Genomic DNA, 22,701 nt, shown 5'->3' on the forward strand with positions numbered 1-22,701 from the left:
TTCTGTCAGAACCACAGAGCTGCTTGAGAGACCAGGACTGGATATTAATGTAGCCAGTATGAATTTTCTCCACATACTAAGTTGTATGCTTTATGTTCTAAAAAAATTCAAATCATATTTCAAATTCCCGGTCTTTAGAGTAGTAAAAAAATTATACTTGTTGTGTTTAATGACGGGGACTCTTTTTCTCCCTAGAGATATCCAAGGATCTAATGGAGTTGTACTGAGTACCTGTCCAGAAATTGAAGTTAAGGATGGAGATATGGGCTGGTCTTTAAGTGGCAATTGTGTCTCTACCATTACTCCTTATGCTCCATGATGGTGTTATTGAGGCTAGTCTTCTACTATATATTGGGCACTGGTCTCCTGAAAGGCTCATTAAGTCCACCATGGAAAATGGCACTTGCTGAATATATGCTCAGCCACAAACACCTATAGCACTGCTCTCTAGCTGCAATGCTAAGAGGTTGGTCTTTATCAGCATGTAGAACTAACTTCACAACCAATTAGTAAAAATAATTCAGATAAGGACAAGCTAAATAGGTGAGAAGTCAAAACAAGATCATAGGATTGGGGTGTGATGAAGGGTTGAGCTAACAAAACATGTAATCTTTAGGATTAGTTGAGGGAATATGAGACCATGTCTATGACTCACAGGATTAGTTTAAAGTATAAAAACTATATAGATTGGGACTGGGGGTGAGGCAGGAGAGCTGGAAATAAATCTGCAAATAAAACTGAGAAAGTTATTACCTAGATGTGAGTATATCCCAAATCTATCTCCAGCTAACAACACTTGGATAAGCATGATGCCTTGGCATATTTGAAGTACGAAATAGGAAGCAAGCCTTGGTGTTCCATAAACATGTATTAACTAAGCCAATTCATGGATACATTTTAGTTGTTTGTATACAGGGAACAGATTAAACTTTAATTTTTCTATGCTTTTCATTTTTTCTTAGTTTCTAAATAAGTTCTATTTTAAAATTTCCTATCTTTCCTCCGTTTGAGAGGCAAAATGTTTTGTTAGACCAAAGGCAAGGCATAAGAGAAATCTGAGTTGTTGTGTAGTTTAGCATGGTGGAAGTAACTTTCATTCTGGTTTTGCATTTTAGAAAGAGCTAATAGAGGACAGAGGTGAAGACGTAGAATGGAAAAGTTTGGAACACTTAAAATATTTATCCTTTGTCATCCCAGACTTTTCCCTTAAGTGGGGTAGCAGGACTTCTGGGGAATAGGGCATAAAAAGGGCATATAAAACTATATATCATAATCCTACTATGAGTGCCCAGGAAGTTTGGAGGCTCTGGAACATACAGTTAATATAGACATGAGTAATTCTATTAAAGATAAAAGAGAACCTTATCATCTCTTTCCTCATCTTTATTTTCCAGTTTTGTCTTCCTCCACTAGTACCAATAAAAGCCTTTTCTAAATCTTAATTTAGAAATAGAGTATGCTAAAAAAGCAAAAAAATAAGAAAAAACAGGAAAATAAAAGAAATAGACTACACTAATATTTCAAGTCATCAGGAAGTTATAACTACTATATACTGAACTCCAATACCTTCTGTAACTCTTAAGAATAGTTAACATTATACTGAAACAACTGAATTTTCACATGCAAATAGATGAAATTGGATCTCTGCCTCATGCCATATACAAAAATTAACTCAAAATAAATCAACGACCTAACTATAAGAACTAAAATCACAAAACTCTTAGAAAAATCTAGGGATAAATCTTCATGACATTAAATTTGCCAATGGATTTTTAGATGAGATACAAAAAGCAAAACAAAAGAAAAATAAGTTAGACTTTACTAAAATTAGTAACTTTTGTATATCAAGGACATCATCAAGAAAGTGAAAAGACATTAAAAATGGGAGAAAGTATCTGCAAATCCTATATCTGACAAGGTGCTAGTATTCAGAACATGTAAAGAATACCCATACCTAAACAACAAAAAGACAAAAGCCCAATTTTAAAATGGGCAAATAACTTGAATAGATATTTTTCAATGAAAATATACAAATGGCCAATAAACACATTAAAAGATGATCAACATCATTAGTGACCAAGGAAATCAAAACCAAAATCCACGAAGATCCCACTTCACACCTACTAGTATAGTCATAAAAACAAAAACTAAACAAAAACAAGTGTTGGTGAGGATGGACAAAAATTGGAATTCTTGTACATTGTTGATAGGAATGCAAAATTGTGCTATTTCTGTGTAAAACACTTCGTGCTTCAAAAAGTTAAACATAGGATTACCATATGACCCAGCAATTCCACTGAGTAGGTATGGAACCTATGATGGAATGTTATTCAGCCATATGAGAAATGAAACTCTTATATATGCTACAACATGGATGAACCTTGCAAACATTATGCTAAATGAAATAAACGAGGTACATATGTGCAAATATTGGATGATTCCACTTGTATGAAATATCTACAATTGGCAAATTTGTCTGCATGAAGGGAGAATGAGGAGTTACAACTTAAAGGGCAGAGATTTTTATTTGAGGTGATAAAAGGTTTTGGAAATAGAGTAGTAAAGATTGCATAATATGGTGAATATAATATTGTCACTGAATTGTACACTTAAAAGTTGTTAAAATGGCAAATTTTATGGTTATGTATTTTGTCACAATAAAAAGAGAATACCAGAGCTAACATTTAGCAAACATTTATGCCAAGCTCAGTTATAAGTAAGCACTACTACATTAACCCATTTAATCTTCATAACCCTAATACATAATATTAGGATTATGCTTGCTGCTATACCAAATAGCCCCCAAAATTTTAGTAACTTAACACAGTAGATATTCCCCTCCTCACTTCACATACCAGTCCAATGAAACCATTTTTGGTCATAGGCAGCTTTCTTTCATATTTTGGTTCAGGGACTTGTAGACTTACTGTTCACTACTTCCAGCTGATTGAAGAAAGGGGAAAATATTAAGAAGAAGGCAAATTAATTTCTTAAAAACCATGAGACTTTAGTAGGATATACCAATTCAACTTTCATTCTCTTAGTGAGAAATAGTCACGTGGTCATACCTGACTGCACAGGAAGCTCAGAAACTTAGTGCCTGGCCAGGCAGCCATCCTTCAACGATAACATTACACTGTGCAAGGGGAAGTATAACTTTGGACAGATGGCTTATCTTCTGTAGCAAAGGTAGGTGATATTCTGATTTTACAGGTGAATAAACTGAGCCAGAAAGGGTGGGCAACTTGTCCAAGGATACACAGTTGATAAGAGGACAATAAGATACTCAAACCCAGGTAATCTGACTTGAGGGTGGATACTTAATCACTACACTACCTCATGCTACAAAAGCTTTTATACAACATAATGGTAGATAATACTGCTTCTCATCTTCATCTTTCTGACACCTCTCTAATTCATCCTTCTTCTTCAGATATGAAATGAGTGAAGAGATAATCTTTCAAGAATTTCCACAAATGCATTACTAATGCATCACCAGGATATATACTTTATGTTCAATGACAACATACTTACTGTATTTATCTAGCCATTCTACAATGGTAGAAGAAAGAATACTACACACACATACACACACAAAATGCTTTTGTTTAGCTTCTAATTCTTATTGAAATATTATTTAAGGGAAAATATTAATATTTTCTTCATAAATTATGCATTTTATATTGGGTATAACCTTTATAAACATGTTAAATGCTTGTGCTAAATACATGTATCACAGTATAATCTCTTTGTAGAGAATAAATAATTAGAGGATTCTGGAAACATGGTGCAGAGTATTGGGGGGAGTTATATGTTTTACTGAGGTAAAATTCAGATAACATGAAATTATCCATTAACCTTTTTAAGGTATACCACAATTCATTGGTACTTTTTACATTCACAGTGCAGTGTAACTATCACGACTATCTAGTTCTAAGACATCTACAACATTCCAAAAAAAAAAGACTCAAATCCATTAAGCAGTCATTCCCCATTTGCCACTTCCCCAAGCCCCTAGAAACAGTCTTTCTGTCTTTATGGATTTATCTGTTCTGTATGTTTCATGTTAATGGAATCATATATTATGTGACCTTTTGAGTATGACTTCTTTCATTTAACATAATGTTTTTGAGGTTCATCCATGTTGTAGTACGTCTAAGTCCTTAAGTCGTCTTTATGGTTCAATGAATTCCCATTGGATGACTACCACATTTTGTTTATTCCCTCATCAGTTGATGGAGATTTTGGTTGTTTCCACCTTTGGGCTATTGTAATGCTGCTATATGCCTGTATGTAAAAGTATTTGTTTGAAAACCTGTTTTTAATTCTTCTGTGTGTATATCTAGGAGTAGGATTGCTGGGTCATATGGGAATTCTATGTTTAACTTTTTAGGGAACCATCAAAGAGGAAAGCTAGAAAACCCAGGGTGGGAATGCACTGAGAGAAGAGAGCTCCACAGAAATAAAACTTTGGAAATCTGAAAGAGTCTCTTTGAGTCTTTAGCTAAGTACTCATCAGCACATGTCCTGTAGAAAACTACTTAAAGATTAGAAGGAACGGTGCCTGGTGCTCACACAGATTTGGGAATTTTTCTTGTTCCCAGCACACACAGTGGAAAATCTCTTAATTCACTGTGCATCAGCTGTAGTACTCAGAGGATATTCCCTCAGTTATACAGCAAAATTCGTCCATTATTAAATGGTGATCTGGTCCTGTGTAATAAAGCTTAGAAGTAAAACCCCAAAATACCACTTTCTACACAACCACATTTGTTGACAAAGCTCAAGAATATTTATAGGAACATAAAAACATCCAGTATCTAACAAGACGCAATTCATAAAAACTAGTATCTCATAAAAAATTACATGCACAAAAGCAGGACAATTTGATCCATATTAAAGAGAAAAAAACAAACAGCCAAAATCATACCAGAAATGACACATGGTAAAATTAATAAAAAATAATAAAAAAAATTTTTGTAACTGTTATCCATGAGCTCAAGAAGGTAGAGCATTTACTGAACATATTAAGTAGATTCTTGGAAGATATAGAAAAGACCCAAATTTAACTTTTCACATTAAAATGGCAAGCTTAACATAGTTCCTGAGTTAGGAAGTGTATTAAATTCTTACTTGACCTTTATAAACAGAAAATTCTATGTTTAGTGACTAGCCAAATTTTGATAATTTGATTAGAATTATCAAAATAAAGTCATGACTCCTATATTAGTTCATTTTCATACTGCTGTAAAGAATTGCCTGAAACTGTGTAATTTACTAAAAAAAAAAAAAAAGGTTGAATTGATTCCCAGTTCAGCATGGTTGCTGAGGCCCCAGGAAACTTACAATCATGGTAGAAGGTGAAGGGTAAGCAAGTCACCTCTTCAAAAGGCAGCAGGAAGAAGTTCAAGTGAAGGGGAAAAGAGCCCCTTACAAAAATTATCAGATCTCCTGAGAACTCAAGGTCACAAGAACAGCATGGGGGAGCCAGCCCTCATAATTCACTTGCCTCTACCTGGTCTCTCCCTTGAAACATGGGGATTATGGGATTATGGAATTATGGAAATTAAAATTTGATATTTGAGTGGGGACACAAAGCCTACCTCAGTGAAATTCTGGACAAATCCTGAAGGTATTCTTAAGTACCTGGAAGGAGGAATTTAAGGGGTTAGTTACCAAAGTGACTAGTTCCTCCTGAAAGCCTAGACTCCAAACACATTTGGGCCTGCAATTGCTCTCCCTTCCCTCTCTCTCTTTCCTTCCTGACGCTGAGCTTGCTTAGTCAGTGACCACAATTGTGTAGTCCAGTTGCCTTATTATTACTCTGTTACTACTTATCTATATTTAGCAATAAAAGTTTGAAATACATGTATCTATCTATTGGTTCTGTTTCTCTGGTTTCTCTGATTGAAATCTGACTGATACATATTTAAAAAGATTTGAGACATACCAGGCAGTTGCAATACATCTATTTAATTAAGGAAAAGGTTTGAACAAAATGTAAAATAACTTTATAAGACCAGCAAGGAAATTTAAATACAGATCAGATATTTGGTGATATTAAGGAGTTTTTGTTAATTATTTTCAATCTAATAATAGTATTTTAGCTTTTTTAAGTTTATAATATTTTTAGAAGAAAAATTATGTGACAGAATTTACTTCAAAGCATCCTGAGGTAAGGGTTACAAAGGAAACAAGATTGGTCAGTTGATAGTTTTGAATGTGAGTATATGGTACCTGGGATTCATGATACGATTTTATCTCTTTCTGAATATGTTTAAAATTTTCCATAATGTGAAGGTAAAAGGAAAAACTAATGTTTTTTAACTAATTTTTCTACCCCCACTACAGAATTAGTCAGGACAGCTCTACTCAGTCTCTTTTTATTTCCCTCATTCTATCATACAAATAAACATAAACACACACACACACACACACACACACACACACACGTCTCTGTAATATACACATATGCACATAAACATCCACATGAAAATGGTATATATTTACAAGTAAGCTCAACTTGCTCTCAATTCTATGAAATGATACACGGATACAATAATTTAGAATTATTTGATGTAAATTAGACACTCACGACTTAGCATAATTATGATTACATAGGGAAACCAAAAGGTTAAATATCAAGGCAAAATCTAGGAATGATTATGGTAATGTTTTTCACACCGAAATGGTTTATGGTAATGTATTTTTTAATATGCAAGGTGCAAATTTGTTCTTGTACTTATAAATACAAATAACCTTGTTATAACTTTTTATTATTTGACCTATAATAAACAGTGGAAATAGCAAGTTGCATTAGAAAGGAGCCTTGACCAGAGGCATTAAAAGCTTATCTGAAAGTCAAAAAATACTGTTGCTTATTTGAGTAGTGGGAAGTAAACGGATAAGAAATCTGAATAATCCATAAAGCAAACTATTCCCTGATGCCATCTGTGTGTTTACTATTTATCATTTGAAGCTGTATTATACTTATAATGTCTAATTTGTTATTCCTTCGATTCACTTCATCTTCCTATATACAGTACTTCTTAATGAAGGAGTTATCAAAATGATTGTTTCCATGTTTAATGTGAAAATATACATTAAAAATTATATTTTACCACTTCCTATGTCCATTTTTGATCTCTGGTCTTAGCTCTAGCTAAGAACATCATGGAAGATAGAAAATGTTAGGATGTACTAATTTATTACACCACAATGATAGCATTAAGAGTAAGCTGTGATAAATATTTCTATTATTTACACATAGAGGAATTGCAAGGTCAAGTTATCTTATGAATCCACAAGATCTTATGGCTAAAATTGGAAGGTCTACAAAAAAAAGTCACAGCTTTTGATTATTATTAGGGTGACCATATAGTAATCTAAGTTAGGACAATGTTGAGAGTATTAACAATTGTTCTGGGACATCTGGCATGGGCCAGGACAATTTGGGGGCAAACAGACCTGGAGCCACTCTAGGCTTTAGCAGACTACAGTATATGTGGTATACAGTCCAAGTGATTTAAACTTGGTTGACAAAACATATAAATACTAGGCAATTATTGCTTTGTTAGTCTACTCTTGCAGTTCTTTTTTCTTTTAAGATATTTTATCTTCTTTTTCTTTTATATGTTAACATCTTTATCTTTCATTGTTTTACTCCAGAAATTTTTCACATCTGAATGGTTTAAAAGATGAAACTATCACATTTTAAATGGTAGTTCCAAAAATAAGTGTTTTCAACTGTAGATTTTAATGAGTATTATTGTTTTTAAAATGCAAAAATACGGACAGTAAGTATATTGAATATATTCTTTACATTAATCTTTTTTTCCTTTATACTTATTTTTCATTGTGCCTAATGGGACATCTTCAAACTGTGTACTGCTAACTCATTTAAAAATACATGGTAAGGTACATAATATGTACTTTGATTTTGATAATTTTCTTTGTTAGATTCTACAAATGGTAGAATATATACTAATATACCAGTTTTTCAAGACAAAGAAATTTTCAGAGCATCTATCAAGTGTCCTACTATAAAGATGAAAAAATTAAAATTCAGAGAAGTTACTATAAGTCACAAAGTTAGTATGTGGAAGAGTTAGAACCAGATCATCAATTCAAGGTCCATTTTTTAACTATTTTGAAATAATTTTAGGTTTAAAGAAGACTTGACAATATAGTAGAAGGTCTCCTATATCCTTCACCCGTCTTCCCCTAATGTTTACATAACCATTGTACAATTATCACAAAGTTCTTTTTTATTGGACTGTGTAGTCCTAGTTCAGATTTATTGCCTTTAAGTCAAATGTGTAAAGTATGCAATGATACATTTCATAATATTTAGAAAAAGTGCTAGAAAAATTAATGATCCATTAGAAACCAAGGGAGCATATTCAGTGCCAAAGAGTTTAGTATTCTTTCTAATACTAACATATCTATTAGGATGACATATTTACAAATGAAATATTAAGATTTGGGAACTTTGAAATAGTATAGAACACATTTATGTCTCTACATAAATTAGTGTGAGCTTTCATACTTTCATAAACATATCCACCAATAGTGAATTTATTAAGTACAGAAATAGAAAAATTTTAATTTTTGACAAGGTAAAGTTCAATAAATAATTTTTCTATTAGTGAAATCATAGAAAAGTATTTCTAATTAATATGTCTGTTTGTAGAACTTGTTATAAAAGAATTGGGATAGGTTATATATCTTTTGTTATATATTTGCTCCTATCTTCTTTGTATTACATTGAACAACAACTAACAACAACAAAATCAGAATACATACATTGATTTTTCATGCCTTCTATCTTAAAAAAACTAAAAATTTATTTGCAAAGAGCCCAGAAAAAAACAAATTATTCAGGCTTTTTACACTCAGTGCTTGGTTACAGTGTCTGAATTATAGAAATTATAGCCTTCTTTTTTTAGTACTTTGCGCTTTCCAAAGTATTTTATTATCATTACTATTTGATTCCCAACAACACCTTGTATTAACAGTCTTCTCATTTTCTTTTTTCCTAAATTTAGGTTGATACTTGTAACACACTGGTAGAGCCTCACTCATAACTGTGCTCTATCATTTTAGTGCCCACTGGCCTAATTTTCCATAGAAGTGGGGATATTCTGACACAACGAGGTGTTAATTCCCCAGCATTTCTAGCCTGTGTAAGGGCAGAGCAGACTCCAGTGGCCAGAGAAAGCGCTCAGAAAAAGATGCAATGTTGGCAGTTGAAGACTGGCCAGCATAAATTGAGTTAATGTCACTGGGAATAGATCTCAACCAATGGCTGAAGGGAGCTGGTATATATATACCTCAGCTTTCTCACACTTCCAGTGGGATAGTTCTAGGGCTAGTGTTTTAAACTGGCTCCAAGAAAATCAGTGAGATTAAAAACAATGACAACTTGCTGGTAATTTACACTTCTTTGCTTTCCTTCCCTTCCCTGCCTCACTTCCCCATGTCCTATTGTGCTTCCCGAAATTATTTTCAAAATACACTACTTGCACTTGAATCTTTAAATCAGGGTCTGCTTCTGGTGAGACATAAATTCAGAAAATGTTTTCCCAAAACATTGGTTGAGGAGACATTCAAGTAGTGGGAGTATTTATGTTTTTAGTAACAGGACTGATGTAGGAAAAGCAGGAGCATGGAAACAAAGTGAGTTTAGGGATATCTGTAGATATCAACTATTTGTTCTTTGTCTTGAAAGCCAATCATTGTTACTGAAAATAGATAATCTTATGTTTATGTTACTTAGCTTGAAACAGGAAGAAAAAGAACTGTCTCAATGAAAGACAATAAAAACTGGAGATTTTGTTCTTCATATTAATATCATTTTCTATCATAGTTGCTTATATTTATAACTAACACAAGTTCTATGGTGCCTTAAGGTGTTATGTTATTAAATTAGTAGAGCTGAATTGTTTTGTTAATCAAAGAATAAAATTGAATTTATTTTTGGAGAACTAAAAAGTCAAATGCTTCTATTATATTTTTGAAAAGTATATTCTAACAGTTTATTTGTAGCATAAAAGGTATATACCAAATATTAATAAACTGAGATCTACTATACATTTTTATTTCTTCAGTTTTATTAACTGCTACAAAATGCAGAAAACAAAAAGTAAAATGTATATTTTGTGTCCATTTAATCAGAATTATAGAGATATGCAATAAGAATGATGTGGAAGTATATTTTTTAAAAAAACAACTAAATATACTAAAAATGGAAGCTAAATTAGAGTGTATTCTCTGATAATCTTCAATGTCCAAATTATTAATAGTTCATAGTTGACTGATACTTTGATGTCTGACTAGGTCTTGGGATAGTCTCCGGGATTCCTGGCATATCATTCATAGCTAAATTACTGTTCAGCATCCCACCCACATCAAAAATTATATCTTCCATTTCTGGGCCCCATGGAGTGATAGGTATAATAGTATTTCAATATTAAGTCTGAAGAAAGAAATAAGGGTCAAATAAATACTATAAGAATGCAGTGTGACTTTCATTTAATAGCATGTATCTGTATATTTAACTTATAAGCTCTTTTTCAATTTAACTGACACATGGCAATGACAAATATTTTCTAAACTATGTTAGAAATATTTTATTTTTAGAAAATTGTTAAACTAAGGTTTTCCAGTTCTAACCTCAGTCTTTCCCCTATTCAAAATACATTCTACTGAATACTTTGCTCAAGCTTTAATGTAATATGTTTGAATTATCTGTCCTTTAAATATCTTTGTCCAGTGTCTTTTTACTGTTTCAAAACAATCTAGTGCCAAATACCAGCCCTTTTGTAATATTTCATTTAAAAACGTCCTTTCATAATTTTGTACACTGAACACTTTGTACAATGTCTGGCATCAGCCTTTTATTATCTTGAAAACCACATATTTATTCTAAACTCTTTTTCCTCATCACAGCTCCATTTGTACCCAACAGTATGTTTAATTCCTCTTTATTTTGGTCATGAAGACTATATGGTGTTTTCCTATTACATTACACATCAGATCAAAATTTTGGACTTTGGTTAATAGACCTTTTTCCAATATGCACTAACTTACCTGCTTTCCTTTTCTTTCAGCTGTCAGCATACCGTCTTCGCTGATTGAGGCAAACGTGTTTTCCACAGTCCAGATGAACTTTTAGTCCCAAACTAAACGTATTCTCTTCCTTATTCAGTAGACTGATATCTCTCATTACTTAAAAACATCAGAAATCCCAATGCCTTCTAGATGATTCTTCCAATAAGGATGCTATGAGGAGCATCAGTATTCCTTGCTATTGCTTATTTAATCTATCAGGAATTAAGTTTTATTCTATTCACTTTGGTTATTGCCTCAGATATGCATATACTCTTTGTTAGAATATCATAATTACAGTGAAGTTCCTTCTTATGCTAGCTTAGTATGAAAGCCATCTTTCTGGTTGAATTGTAGTGGAAAGTATAGGGAAGGAATATCTTCATTCTACAAATCTAGTGAATATGTTGATACCCTTTTACAGCTTAGAATACATTGCCACATAGTCTCTCTCATTTGACTCCCAATAATGGTGGAAATTGGTTGGTGTCGCAGTCCCTGTTTTGAGTGGGAGGGAATCCGGAGCTCTAATGTATTGCAATATTTAAGACAACAGCCTTTGCAGTCAGGAAGACCTGAGTTTGAAATTACTACAATGTTTATAACTTTGTAACTTTGGGTAAATTTCTACTATCTTTAAACCTAAACTACCTCATAAAATGGGGACAGTAATAACTACACGACATACTGCATGTAATTGATACAGCATGCAAAGTAGATTGTTTGCCACGTGGTAAACACTTAATAAATGGCAACATGTTGAGAGATTTGCCCAAGATACACTTATAGAACAGCCTGCAAGGACGGGAAACCGAGAAAGATTTCAGACTCCGAAGCCCATGCTTGTTTACTACCCTGCTTCCTAGAACACTGAGTTAAACTACTAACTTGATGAATGACCTTGAACAAAATACCTCAGAGTCAGTTTACTGATCTGTAAAATGAGGGACTTGATTTAGATAATGCCTAATGTCCTTTCAGAGTCTATTCCAGCTACATTAGATGTTTTTATCCGGTGTTGTAGGGTTGACGTTCAGGTCCGTGATGTGTCCAAGATCTGTACAATCATAAGCCGTGCACATGGCAATGAATTTTATTCCGACACTCGTGTTTCGTTCAATATTTAGTTCTGTGTGCACACTCAGCTGTTGCCTGTCTTTAGTCTGCCTACCAGCGCCTTGTGAAGGGAAGACCCATACCTAGCTTTATTTATTTATATCCTGGCTTGTTCCCGAAAGGATTTAAGGCGGCGAGTGACACTCTAAGTCCCCTAACGGTGTCACACAGTGCGATTAAGAAATCCTCTTTGGATGAAATCATCGCGTAGAAAATCACCGATGAGTGAGATGCTAAGTAATGTCTTTTACCCAACTCTTAAAAATAAAAACTAATGCACCTAGCAAGAAGTCCTGGAAGCATACAGTGCTGGCTCTTCCTCCAGCTGTGACGCTGTCTCACCCGTTGTCAACGGTCACTCGAATGCCCTTCTTAGACTAGCCAAAATTGTCGCCGGCTCCAGTACCAGCTATACCAAGATCCCACCCCGCCCCTTCGCGGCCCCTCATCACCCAAGTTTCCTGATTGGGAAGGGACCCGAAGAACCTTCCTCACATTTCCATGTTATTGGCTGGCATGGCTGTCAGTAATCTCTCCTTCCCGCCTTCTAGCCTAGCGCGTTTCGTGGACCCCTTGGTTTCTGCGACAAGCCGCTTACGTTTGCCTGAGCCGTGTTGCCGGGGACCGGCGACCTTTCACCTCTCCCTTCCCACAGGAGCGCCCCGGCCCCCGCCCACGCCCCCGCCGCCGGCGCGCGCCCTCGCCGCGCCCGCGCTCCCCTCGCGCGCGCGCACTGGTCCGCGCACACACACTCCCTCGCCCCCGCCCGCGGTGTTCCCCCTCACCCGCCAACCGCCCCGCCGGCTGAGGCATCGGCGCTGGGAGGCGGCGGCGCTGCTGAGAGGCAGGGACCCGAGCGCGAAGTGTGTGGGAGTCTACGAACTCAACCCCTCTCTACCCTCCCCTTGCAGCCACCCCCCTCCCTCCCCGCCAGCCCCCCCCAACAAGCGGGAGAAATAATGAGCGAGACCGGGCGGCAGCAGCAGCAGCGCCGAGCAGCCCAGGCAACGGCAGAACCGCTCCGGCAGCGGCGGCGGCGGCAGCACCAGCAGCGGGAGCGAGCGCAGCGCTAGCGCGGCGCGGGGACCGCTGCGCTCCTTCCCGGCTCCTGCCTTCCTCTGCCGCTCGCTCCTCTCTCGGCATCCACCTCCTTCCCCTCCTCCTGCTCATTCACTCTTTCCCTCACTCTCCCCTCCTCCTCGGCTTCTCCCCGCGCCCCGCCAGCCCTCGCGCTCTCCCACTCCCTCTGCCCGTCCTCCCCGGTCCCCTCCTCCCGCTCATTCACTCGCCCCTCTCCCTTCACTCTCTCCCCCTCTCTCCTTTCTTCTTCTTCTTTCACCCTCCGTCTCTCACACCCCCTCCATTCCCCTGTCTCCTTTCTGACACTGCACTGCAGCTGCTCCTCAGCCCTGCCCCCTCCCCAGTGAGAACAAACCAGCAACATTGCTTTTTTTCCTAAAGAGATTTATATTGATCCGATTAAAAAAAAAAAACCTTAAGAAACCCCAAACGCAAAAAAAAAAAAAAAAAAAAAAAAAAGAAAAAAGAAAGAAAAGAAAAAGCCAAAACAAAAGGGAGAACCTTCTCCCGGTAGCAGCGGCAGGAACTGCAAACATGATGGCGGCAGCTCCCATCCAGCAGAACGGGACCCACACTGGGGTTCCCATAGACCTGGACCCGCCGGACTCGCGGAAAAGGCCGCTGGAAGCCCCCCCTGAAGCCGGCAGCACCAAGAGGACCAATACGGGCGGTGGGTATCGCTTCCACCTCCCCGCTGGCCCCATCCCCCGCCGCCCGCCCCTGCCTCCCTCCCTCCCGCCGTCCTCCCTCCCTCCCTCTCGCGGCCCGGACACCTCCAGCCCGAACCCGGCGGCTCCTGCGCCCCTGCCCCGAGCCCCCTCCCCTGCACCTGCCCCGTGCCTAGCTGTCCCCGACACATTTCCATTTCTGTGTTTATCATTCATCAAAATGGCGACCAGTTTTTCGGAATAGACCTATCTTTCCATTTAATCGGTCCAGAGGTTGAGCATGTAAATATCCTAGACCTGGGCAAGAAGGTCCATTCAGGAGGAGGAGGAGGATGACCCCGGAGTGAGGTGATGGCCGCCCGAAGATGCGCGCTGCGTTTAACAGTCTGATAAAATAAATAAATAAATGGCACTTGGGTAGCGGATTACGAATGATTGGGGCGCCGGAGAGTTTTTCCTCTCTCCAACCTCTAGCTTTGGGCCACAAGTAGTATGCAAAATCTCAATGAGTGCATGCCCTTACCGCACTTAGATAGTCGGTGCAAATATTTCATTGATTTGTCTTCAGGGGGGTGCATACGAGGGTGGAGGTGTCTGGAACGGTGACTTGTTAGTTAACATCCTGCGCTTCCTTGGAAGATGAGTTTTAACGGGACTGATACCGCTTCTTCATTTGCACTGGAGTCATCTTAACAATGCACTCAATGCATCGAAGCAGAGGTGAATTTATCTCCAGCATATGCATTGTAGACGGATGGGGGGTCTTGTGAGTGGCACACCGCAACATTTGGAACATTCATTCACATAACAAAGCTGGATTTACCGGGGTGTCTCCAGTATAAGACGTGATCAAGTTGACGGAAATTAAAGTTTGTGGAGTTGGCTTTATTTTCTAAAACATTTCATTTTCTTTTTCCTGGTTCTTCGACCCTCTCTCCGTTTTAAAACTTGTGATTATTTTGGGAAAGGACCATTATCTGTTTTGTCACTTTTAAGAGTATTTAATATAAATGACTCCTAAGCTTTTTAGTATTGGCAAAATTCTTCTTAAGGTCTTTTAATTAATGAGCTTAGACGAGATCATGGTAGACTAAGAAGTGCTAAAGAAATGCACTAGGATTAGTTAGATTTGCCAGTCCACCACACTGAGTTATTTTCTGGCAGTTATTGAAGACTTGGAATACACCCCACAGTTTGAGTGGATTATTTGGTAGGAGAATGGTTGTTTTGCGGACTTTAAGTAGGATATAGCAATGGCTAATTCTAGTCCTTATGTATCTGCTAATGACAAATAAATATAGCTCATCACTATTTACAGCCCTGGGCTTTTCTTCTTTTTCAATATGTTAAGAGAAGGTTTGTCATCTTATAAATCTCTGAAGTTTTGTTAAAGGATCAGTTCGTTTCATTTTGCCATAGTAACCACAGATAGAATTGGAAGACTTCCATGTTTGGAATAACAACTGGAATTTAGTCATCAGTCTCTACAGTGCTGTAAAATAATAGAATATGTTTAGATTTTAATTCCAAGTTTGAAAGTATACACCCTACAAAATGGGAAACATTTTGTACATACTTGTTTTTCAGTGTAATTGGCTTAGTTTTCATTCTCAAAAAATGTTTAACTTCGTATCTCCTGAAGCTATATACCCAATGCTTTAGTTGCTGTTTTTCTCTCTTGAGGGTGGAGGGGTATACAAAGTTTGAAATACTGTGTTAACCGAGTATATTTCTTTGCATTTTTCAGAAGACGGCCAGTATTTTCTAAAGGTTCTCATACCTAGTTATGCTGCTGGATCTATAATTGGGAAGGGAGGACAGACAATTGTTCAGTTGCAAAAAGAAACTGGAGCCACCATCAAGCTGTCTAAGTCCAAAGATTTTTACCCAGGTAGGTGCAATGGTGAAGAGATTGTTTGATGAGCCCCCCCCAACCCCCAGGAAAGAACGATCTACTGTGTTGTGTTCTGTCTTGCAAGAAATTTCAACAGTACTGGAGACTTTTTTAGATATTGCTTTATTAGAGTACATTGTGGAAAAATTTTCGGAATATTTCTATTGTTGATTATGCCTTTTTTCTATAACTGTTGTACCGTGTATGTGAATTAGACCAATTGCAAGATGATTTGGGTATTTCTGAATAATTCTTACTAGCAAAAAATCTAAAAAATTTAAAGATAGAAACCTGGACAGCTGGCATCAGGAAATAGGGTTCTTCTGAAGTTTTCAGACATCATTGTAATGACAATTAGCTTAGAGTGAATTCAGAAGAGGGGGGTAGGGAGGCTTCTTAAAGAATGGACCATTTACTTCTGAATCCATTATGTACCTCTTTCTGCTTCATTGCTTTGTTTGTTGGCCTTGGAGTGAAGTAAAGAGGACAAGTGCTGCCTCTTCAAATTTTTTAAATATTGTGGTTTTAATGCAAGTGAGATAAGGAAACTTATATTGTTACGCAAGAAGTAAAATAATGCTTCAGAATTCATGTTAAGAGCTAAATTTGATTAAATATGTTGACAGTGTAGTGCAGTAACCTACTGGAATATGGCAAGTGTCCTAGGTGGTATAAATTTTTTGTTTTTTACTTTCAAGTGTGTCTTCTTAAGTGTTAAATAGTTCTGCATGTCCACCTTTTTCTATGTTTTTTCCTTATATTTTGCTAATCAATATATGTATTTCAAGTGTAAGGGAAAACTCTCCGTAATTAAATAGTATTTTCCTAGATAAAGCATTATTAGCTGATTTGCTTTTATTTAAATCTAGCTTTCTGTGATATTTTTAAAGGTTATTTTATCTTTATAGCTATCAAAAACGTTAATTCAGTGCTGAGGGAACCAATACTGCTTTAATTTTTTTCTTCTTGGTGGAAAAGAAAAGCTGATTTGCTTTCAGTGATCTAATTCAGTAAGAGTTCTTTAATACAGCAAAGACATCTGGCATGAATGTAAGCAGAACATTTGGAGGACTTCTTTTTCATGACCAATCACTTGGTGATAGAAATGGACCATTATACCGGATAAGAAGGTTTTAGAATGGTTGAAACTATCATTTAGTTTTATAAATTAAATGTAATATTTTTGATAAACATTAAAGTTATTAAACTAAAATGTAATATATTAGACACAATGTTCCTCTAAAGTTTGTTTCTTATGAGTGTAGTTTTGCAGATGGCTTTTCTTGTCTCTGAAACTTTCCTTATGCATTAAGAAAGTTTGCTAACATATTCACATTCATATGTTTAAAAGGTATATTATGATTAAAAAAATCAATGTAGAATTGTGAAAACCCTTAGTACAAATAAAAGCACTCAAAAGAGCTTGATTGCAGAATTAATAACGTGATAGTTCTAGGAAAAGAACTGCAATGGTAAATTAAATTCACTGTCAATAGATGAAAATGAAATAGCTTTTTTGCATTATACATGAGGTGGTATCAGATGTGCAAGGATGTTACAGAAAATTGGTGTTTATCAAGGATATTCCAAATAGTAAATTAAATGCCTTTTCATTTGAATATAGTTTATTTTCAGTGGTTTGAAAAGGGTACACTGAGAATTAGATCTTTTGTTTTTAGTCCACTTAGTTGTACATTTTTTGCTTATTAAATTGAAATTGATTATTTTATTTGTAGTTCTGAGGCATGTTATTTGTATGGAGCAAGAATATCTGTTGGAAAAAAATGGAAAGCTGGAATGCATTGAATAAAAATTTGTGTGTGTAGTGACGTAACCTGATCAAATGTGAGTTGAAATGTCGGATAAAAGAAGGCTTATACTTTGCCGGTAACAGGTGGAAACCAATCATACAGTGTGGGATCAATTTTAAGGATAAAATAAAGCCTTGTAGTTTATAAGAAGCTTTAAGAATTCTGAACATTTTGTATTAAAATATAATTTTAACTAGATTATTACCTGTTTGGACACATAATCTCTCTGCTTCAGATAGACTTTAATTGTAATAGTCTTTCTCTTCATATTTGACCACAAGTCTGCAGAATAATTTAAGATACCAGTATTCTTCAACATAGCCTCTGAGCTTTTTTCAAGTTCTCTTACTCAGATGTACATAAGGGATACTTACCTTGCACATCTCAGATGAGCTAAATTATAAAGCTGTGATCATATCACCAAGTTATAAAGAATTTCTTATAGGATTAATGCAATCATTTAGAAGCCCATTTTTGTATCTTTCATAAATATATGAAGTTCTTAAAGCTATATTTGTATATTTATACCTGTCATAATCTACTAGAATCAATATGCCTGATGTTTATTTCATGAAGCCCTTTTCTGTTTCTCATTTGGTAAGAGAGCATATTTGGGAAAAACTATACTTTAGTTGTATAACCTAATGGATTTTCTCAAATTACCCAAGTTTTAAAACAGAATGTAATTGTGTTTGTAAGGTTTAATTAAAATACTAGTGAATTTTCAGAAACTTTCTTCAGGATGTATTATAACACAGAATACAGACACACTTTGGGGACATTTTAATACATTTTAACTCAAACAATAGGTACTTTAAAAAATTATAGCCAATATAATTTCCTCATAAAAACAAATCTTTGTTTTTCTTTTTTCGTTTTAAAATATCTTAACTCTGGCTTTATGAGTAATTTTTAAAATTATGGTTGAAATAAAGAAAACATCTTTGTACATTAATTTGAGAATTTGTACAGCTGGATATTGCATTGTGTTTTTCACTGTCGTATATTAAATAACAAACTTGAGAAAATTGTATGATGAGGAATTGTAGAATGTATTATTCAATTACTGCAATCAGATAAAATGATCTACAAATAGATCATTATTGCTGTACTACATAATCTATTTATCTATTTGACAAAATCAAATCTTATAGAATACTGACTTAATTCTAGTGGTTTAGGACTATACCTTTTTTTCTTATATGATTAGAGCAAGCCAATTTGATTTATTTGTGTATCTTTTTATAACTAGGTTATAGTAAGTTACCTTCCAGTAAAAAGCAGATTTCTTAGAGGAATATATTATTGTATGCCTTTTCTGAATGACGATAGTTTATTTTTATCTTTTTATTTGGCATATAAAGATATGTTTAGTTTTTGTCAATAAGCGGATTGATTTTATTTGTTAAAATTATTTAATGGATGGTTCAGGTAGGTAATCCAAAAAACTTACTGAATGCATTATTGGTTGGGAATAATAAAGGATGTATACAATAAATATTTTCATGTATTCCTTAGATTTTAGAACATATCATAGTATACTTATTTTTATTCTATTCTATGATATTCATTGCATCAGTCAAACAGAATTCTTCATTGTAGTGTTGTAAGCTATTTGTATATATTTTACACTGTCTTTGTATTTGTGGTTATAAAACTAGGATCACATTTAATAAAAATTATTTCCTTTTATGCTGCTTAATTTAAAATTTGAACTTATTATTTGTACATTCACTATATTTCAATTTTTCATACTGTCCAATTTGGGTGGTGCTTTTTAAAACAATCACAAAATCATAAAAAAGCAGAATGTAAGTCAAATGTTTTTATAGGGAAGGAAAGACACAACATTGGTTTTATTTTGATATGAGGAAAATATAGTAGCCAGATTAAACTTTAGAACTGGAATTGTGTAAGTATGATAATGTTTTGCAAATCAGAGGAGATAAGGAAGTTAAAACATTATTTCTGTTTACATCATTGAAGGAAGAGTATTATGATGTTGGTAGTACATATGAATGTGAATCTCTTACAGCTTCTAAAAGTTGCAGCCTATACTTTGATCTTAGATGCAGAGAATATTGGACATTTATTGGTATATATTTTAAGGCAAGATTAGTGATAAATAGAACTGTAACAAATAGAGAAAATAAAACAGTATGATTTCCAACATTGTTGAGTGGGTTTAATAGGATAGTTGTCATTACACTAGGTTATACCTTTGATTTTAGTATCATCAAAGAGTTGCTGACACATAAAGTGTTTTTCCTTGAATCTTAAAGTTGTAATGTTTGACACACTACCTATTGTTAGAGTTACTTTTATCTTTTATCTCTATAACTTCAGTTGAAGGAGAAACATTATCTTTTACTTATCATTGGTATCTGAAAATTTGCTGTGTTTTGGCTTAATATTTTTTATACTTTGCTTTCTTATTTTAAGCAACAGGAAATCTTAACATATGAGAGAACATTACTGGCATAGCACAATCTATATGAACGTTGCAGTTTCCAAAAAATATAATTTTATTCTTATATGTGCCAATGTTTTGTGGGGTTTTTACAAAGATGAATTAGTACTAAAAATTTTAGCTGTATGTTTTATTTGATTCTTTTTTATATCATTTTGATGTTGATATAGTAAGTTAGACATCACTAATTTATAGTGTTGGTGTTTTCAGGAGTCATACACACAATGTCACTTTGAAATTTGCTTTTTGAAGCTTTCTGGGCTTTGGGAAAATAGATCATTTAAAATTTGTGGCATTGTAATGAAATATCTCTAACAACATTATCTTGCAAATACCACCCCAAAGGATTTCAAGAATTGTTTAAACATAGTGAACACAGTTGGTGATATAGTTCAATACTTATGTATTGAAGATGTTTCATATAACATAGCAAGAGGAAAACTGATCTGTGTCTTGAAAATGCTAAGGAGTATGTGATATCACTAAAAACCTGACCGACAGCCATGAATTAAAAAGTTATGTATTTTATAGTTGTATTATTTGAGTTTTTTTTTTTGCTCTGGCTTAAGAGATTAATTTTTTAAAAGTTATTAAATGACACAAATTCCATTTATTGATTACATATTATGCCACTTGTTAACTTAATTTCAGCACCTAATAAACATTTTTAACCATAGAGGTTTTAACCATAGAATCTTAGTTGTGTCCAGTTTAATAGGGCTATATTTTAAAACACAACTTCTATGAGTAAGTGCTGCTTTTCCAAATAAAACTGGGGGGACGAGGGTGGGAGATTTGTGCTTGACTGCCATCTCATTTCCATCTTTGGATACAGCTTTAGCATAAAGTTAAACAACATCTGCAGAGATCTGACTGACAAACATCTCTCTGGGACTCATCATTGCAGCCTGCAGCAGGTGCATTCAGCTTTGCAGTCTTTTCCAAAAAGGGGTTAGTTTGTTTTAACATTTATCAGTAGACCAGTGGGAGCAAGTGACTAGAGAGAAGAGGTCGGTTGTCACTTGTCCAGTACTGGAATACTACAGGTAATTGGACTGGACTGGTGGGAACTGCAACAGTGTGTATCTCACATTGCACTGCAGCTGCTGTGGAGCTTAATTAACCTGACCCTCAGAGACTGAAGTGTCATGGTATAAAATGCAACATGCAAGGAATGAAGCAGTGCTTTTCAATACTTTCTGATGCTTAGGTTGATGAAGTTTCCATTTCTTCATCTTATTCTTTAAAGATATGGCATCAGCTTTCCCATATCTTTAATATGGAAATATTTTCAAGTAAATTGATTTTTCATGAATCTAGATGAAATGTACATAAAATGAGGATGGGGTCTTTAAGTATAGAAATAAAAAGAACATAACCATAAGTGAGAAGCGTTTACATTTCACTATTCCACCAGTACGTATTTAAAACATGAGTGACTGGAAATAAGTGGAAGTACTTGGTAGTTCTTTTTAAAATATTATCTCAGATTAACATTTATTTTTACAGGAGGTTAAAAAAACACATGTAAAATTTAAGTTGCATCTTTCTAGAATGTTGATGGCTTTGGCAAGTAAACTTTGCAGAGTAGTTTGAAGTGTTCCAACAAACAGGACAGGTGTAGCATATTAAAAATATTTTTAAGATTTTGAACTTAAATACTCCTATTGAAGTGTTTCCCACATTTAATTACAAGTTTAGTCAAACTCTCAAAAAATTAGTCTGTCATTTATTTCTCTTGTTTTTAATATCTCAATCTGTGTGACGTATTGACTTTGAGTATGCTTCTATGACATATATACACGTTTCTTGTGTGTTCTAATAGTATTCCTAGTGAATATAAATATCTTAATAGTCCTGTTCATTAATCAGCCCTTAAATATAGAATGTATTCAAAGGAAAGCATACGTTTAAATGAAATCTGGCAAAGTCTATACTATCTTAAAATAATTTTGAATGTAAAAACTATTTGGAGTCTTTGTAAAGCAGTTTTATAGTTTTGACTTTCTATTAACTTCACTAACCTGATTTTTTGGTATCCATTGAATATAATTTGTCATTTACCAAAGAGAAATTAAGTTTTTGAGTTTGCACAGATTTTTTTTTCTAATTTTTTGTAAACTGTCCATTTTTCCTGAAGGAGTATTTACCAGTATTGGCAATAACTATTTGATACTGAAGATGCTGCTTGGGAAGAACATAATTTTTACTTTATTACCAATAGTCCGTATTTATTGGTAATTATAGTAGTTAAAAGAAATAAGATTAAAACTATGGCATCTAGAAGTCAAGAGATTAATTCTAGTGCTTTAAACATAAATCACTTTATTTCTTAATCAAATTCATTTTAACATCGTGAACTATTTTTAATCAATTATCAATATAAAAATGATACTTTAAAATTTTACGTATATACTTTTACCATGATTTCTAAATTTTTGATTAATAAGACTTTGAATAAAAATAAATATTTGAAAACTACAAAATAAAAAAGAGAATTATTTACACTGATAAACTTTTTGAGATGTTTTCAGTATTTTCCAAGTTTTATAC

General features: G+C 34.8%; 1 protein-coding gene across 6 annotated transcripts in view; it reads left to right on the top strand.

Annotated features, from left to right (window-relative positions):
* The first annotated feature begins 13,237 nt into the window (after positions 1 to 13,237).
* Positions 13,238 to 22,701, top strand: part of NOVA1 (NOVA alternative splicing regulator 1) — a 134,623-nt gene continuing 125,159 nt past the window's right edge. For 3 of the 6 annotated variants that reach the window (XM_064374714.1, XM_064374715.1, XM_064374716.1), the window contains exons 1-2: positions 13,238 to 13,975; positions 15,721 to 15,864. In XM_064374714.1, coding sequence (XP_064230784.1) covers positions 13,840 to 13,975; positions 15,721 to 15,864 — 280 coding nt within the window. In that variant the 5' untranslated portion in view covers positions 13,238 to 13,839. Of the gene's footprint in view, positions 13,976 to 14,183; positions 14,694 to 15,263; positions 15,330 to 15,720; positions 15,865 to 22,701 lie in introns of those variants that run through there. The other 3 variants (XM_012468236.3, XM_012468255.3, XM_012468245.2) reach the window with 2 other exon arrangements.

The sequence above is a fragment of the Aotus nancymaae genome, unplaced genomic scaffold (assembly GCF_030222135.1).
Source record: "Aotus nancymaae isolate 86718 unplaced genomic scaffold, 86718_ANA_hifiasm-v0.15.2.pri h1tg000011l, whole genome shotgun sequence".
Taxonomy (NCBI): Eukaryota; Metazoa; Chordata; class Mammalia; order Primates; family Aotidae; genus Aotus; species Aotus nancymaae.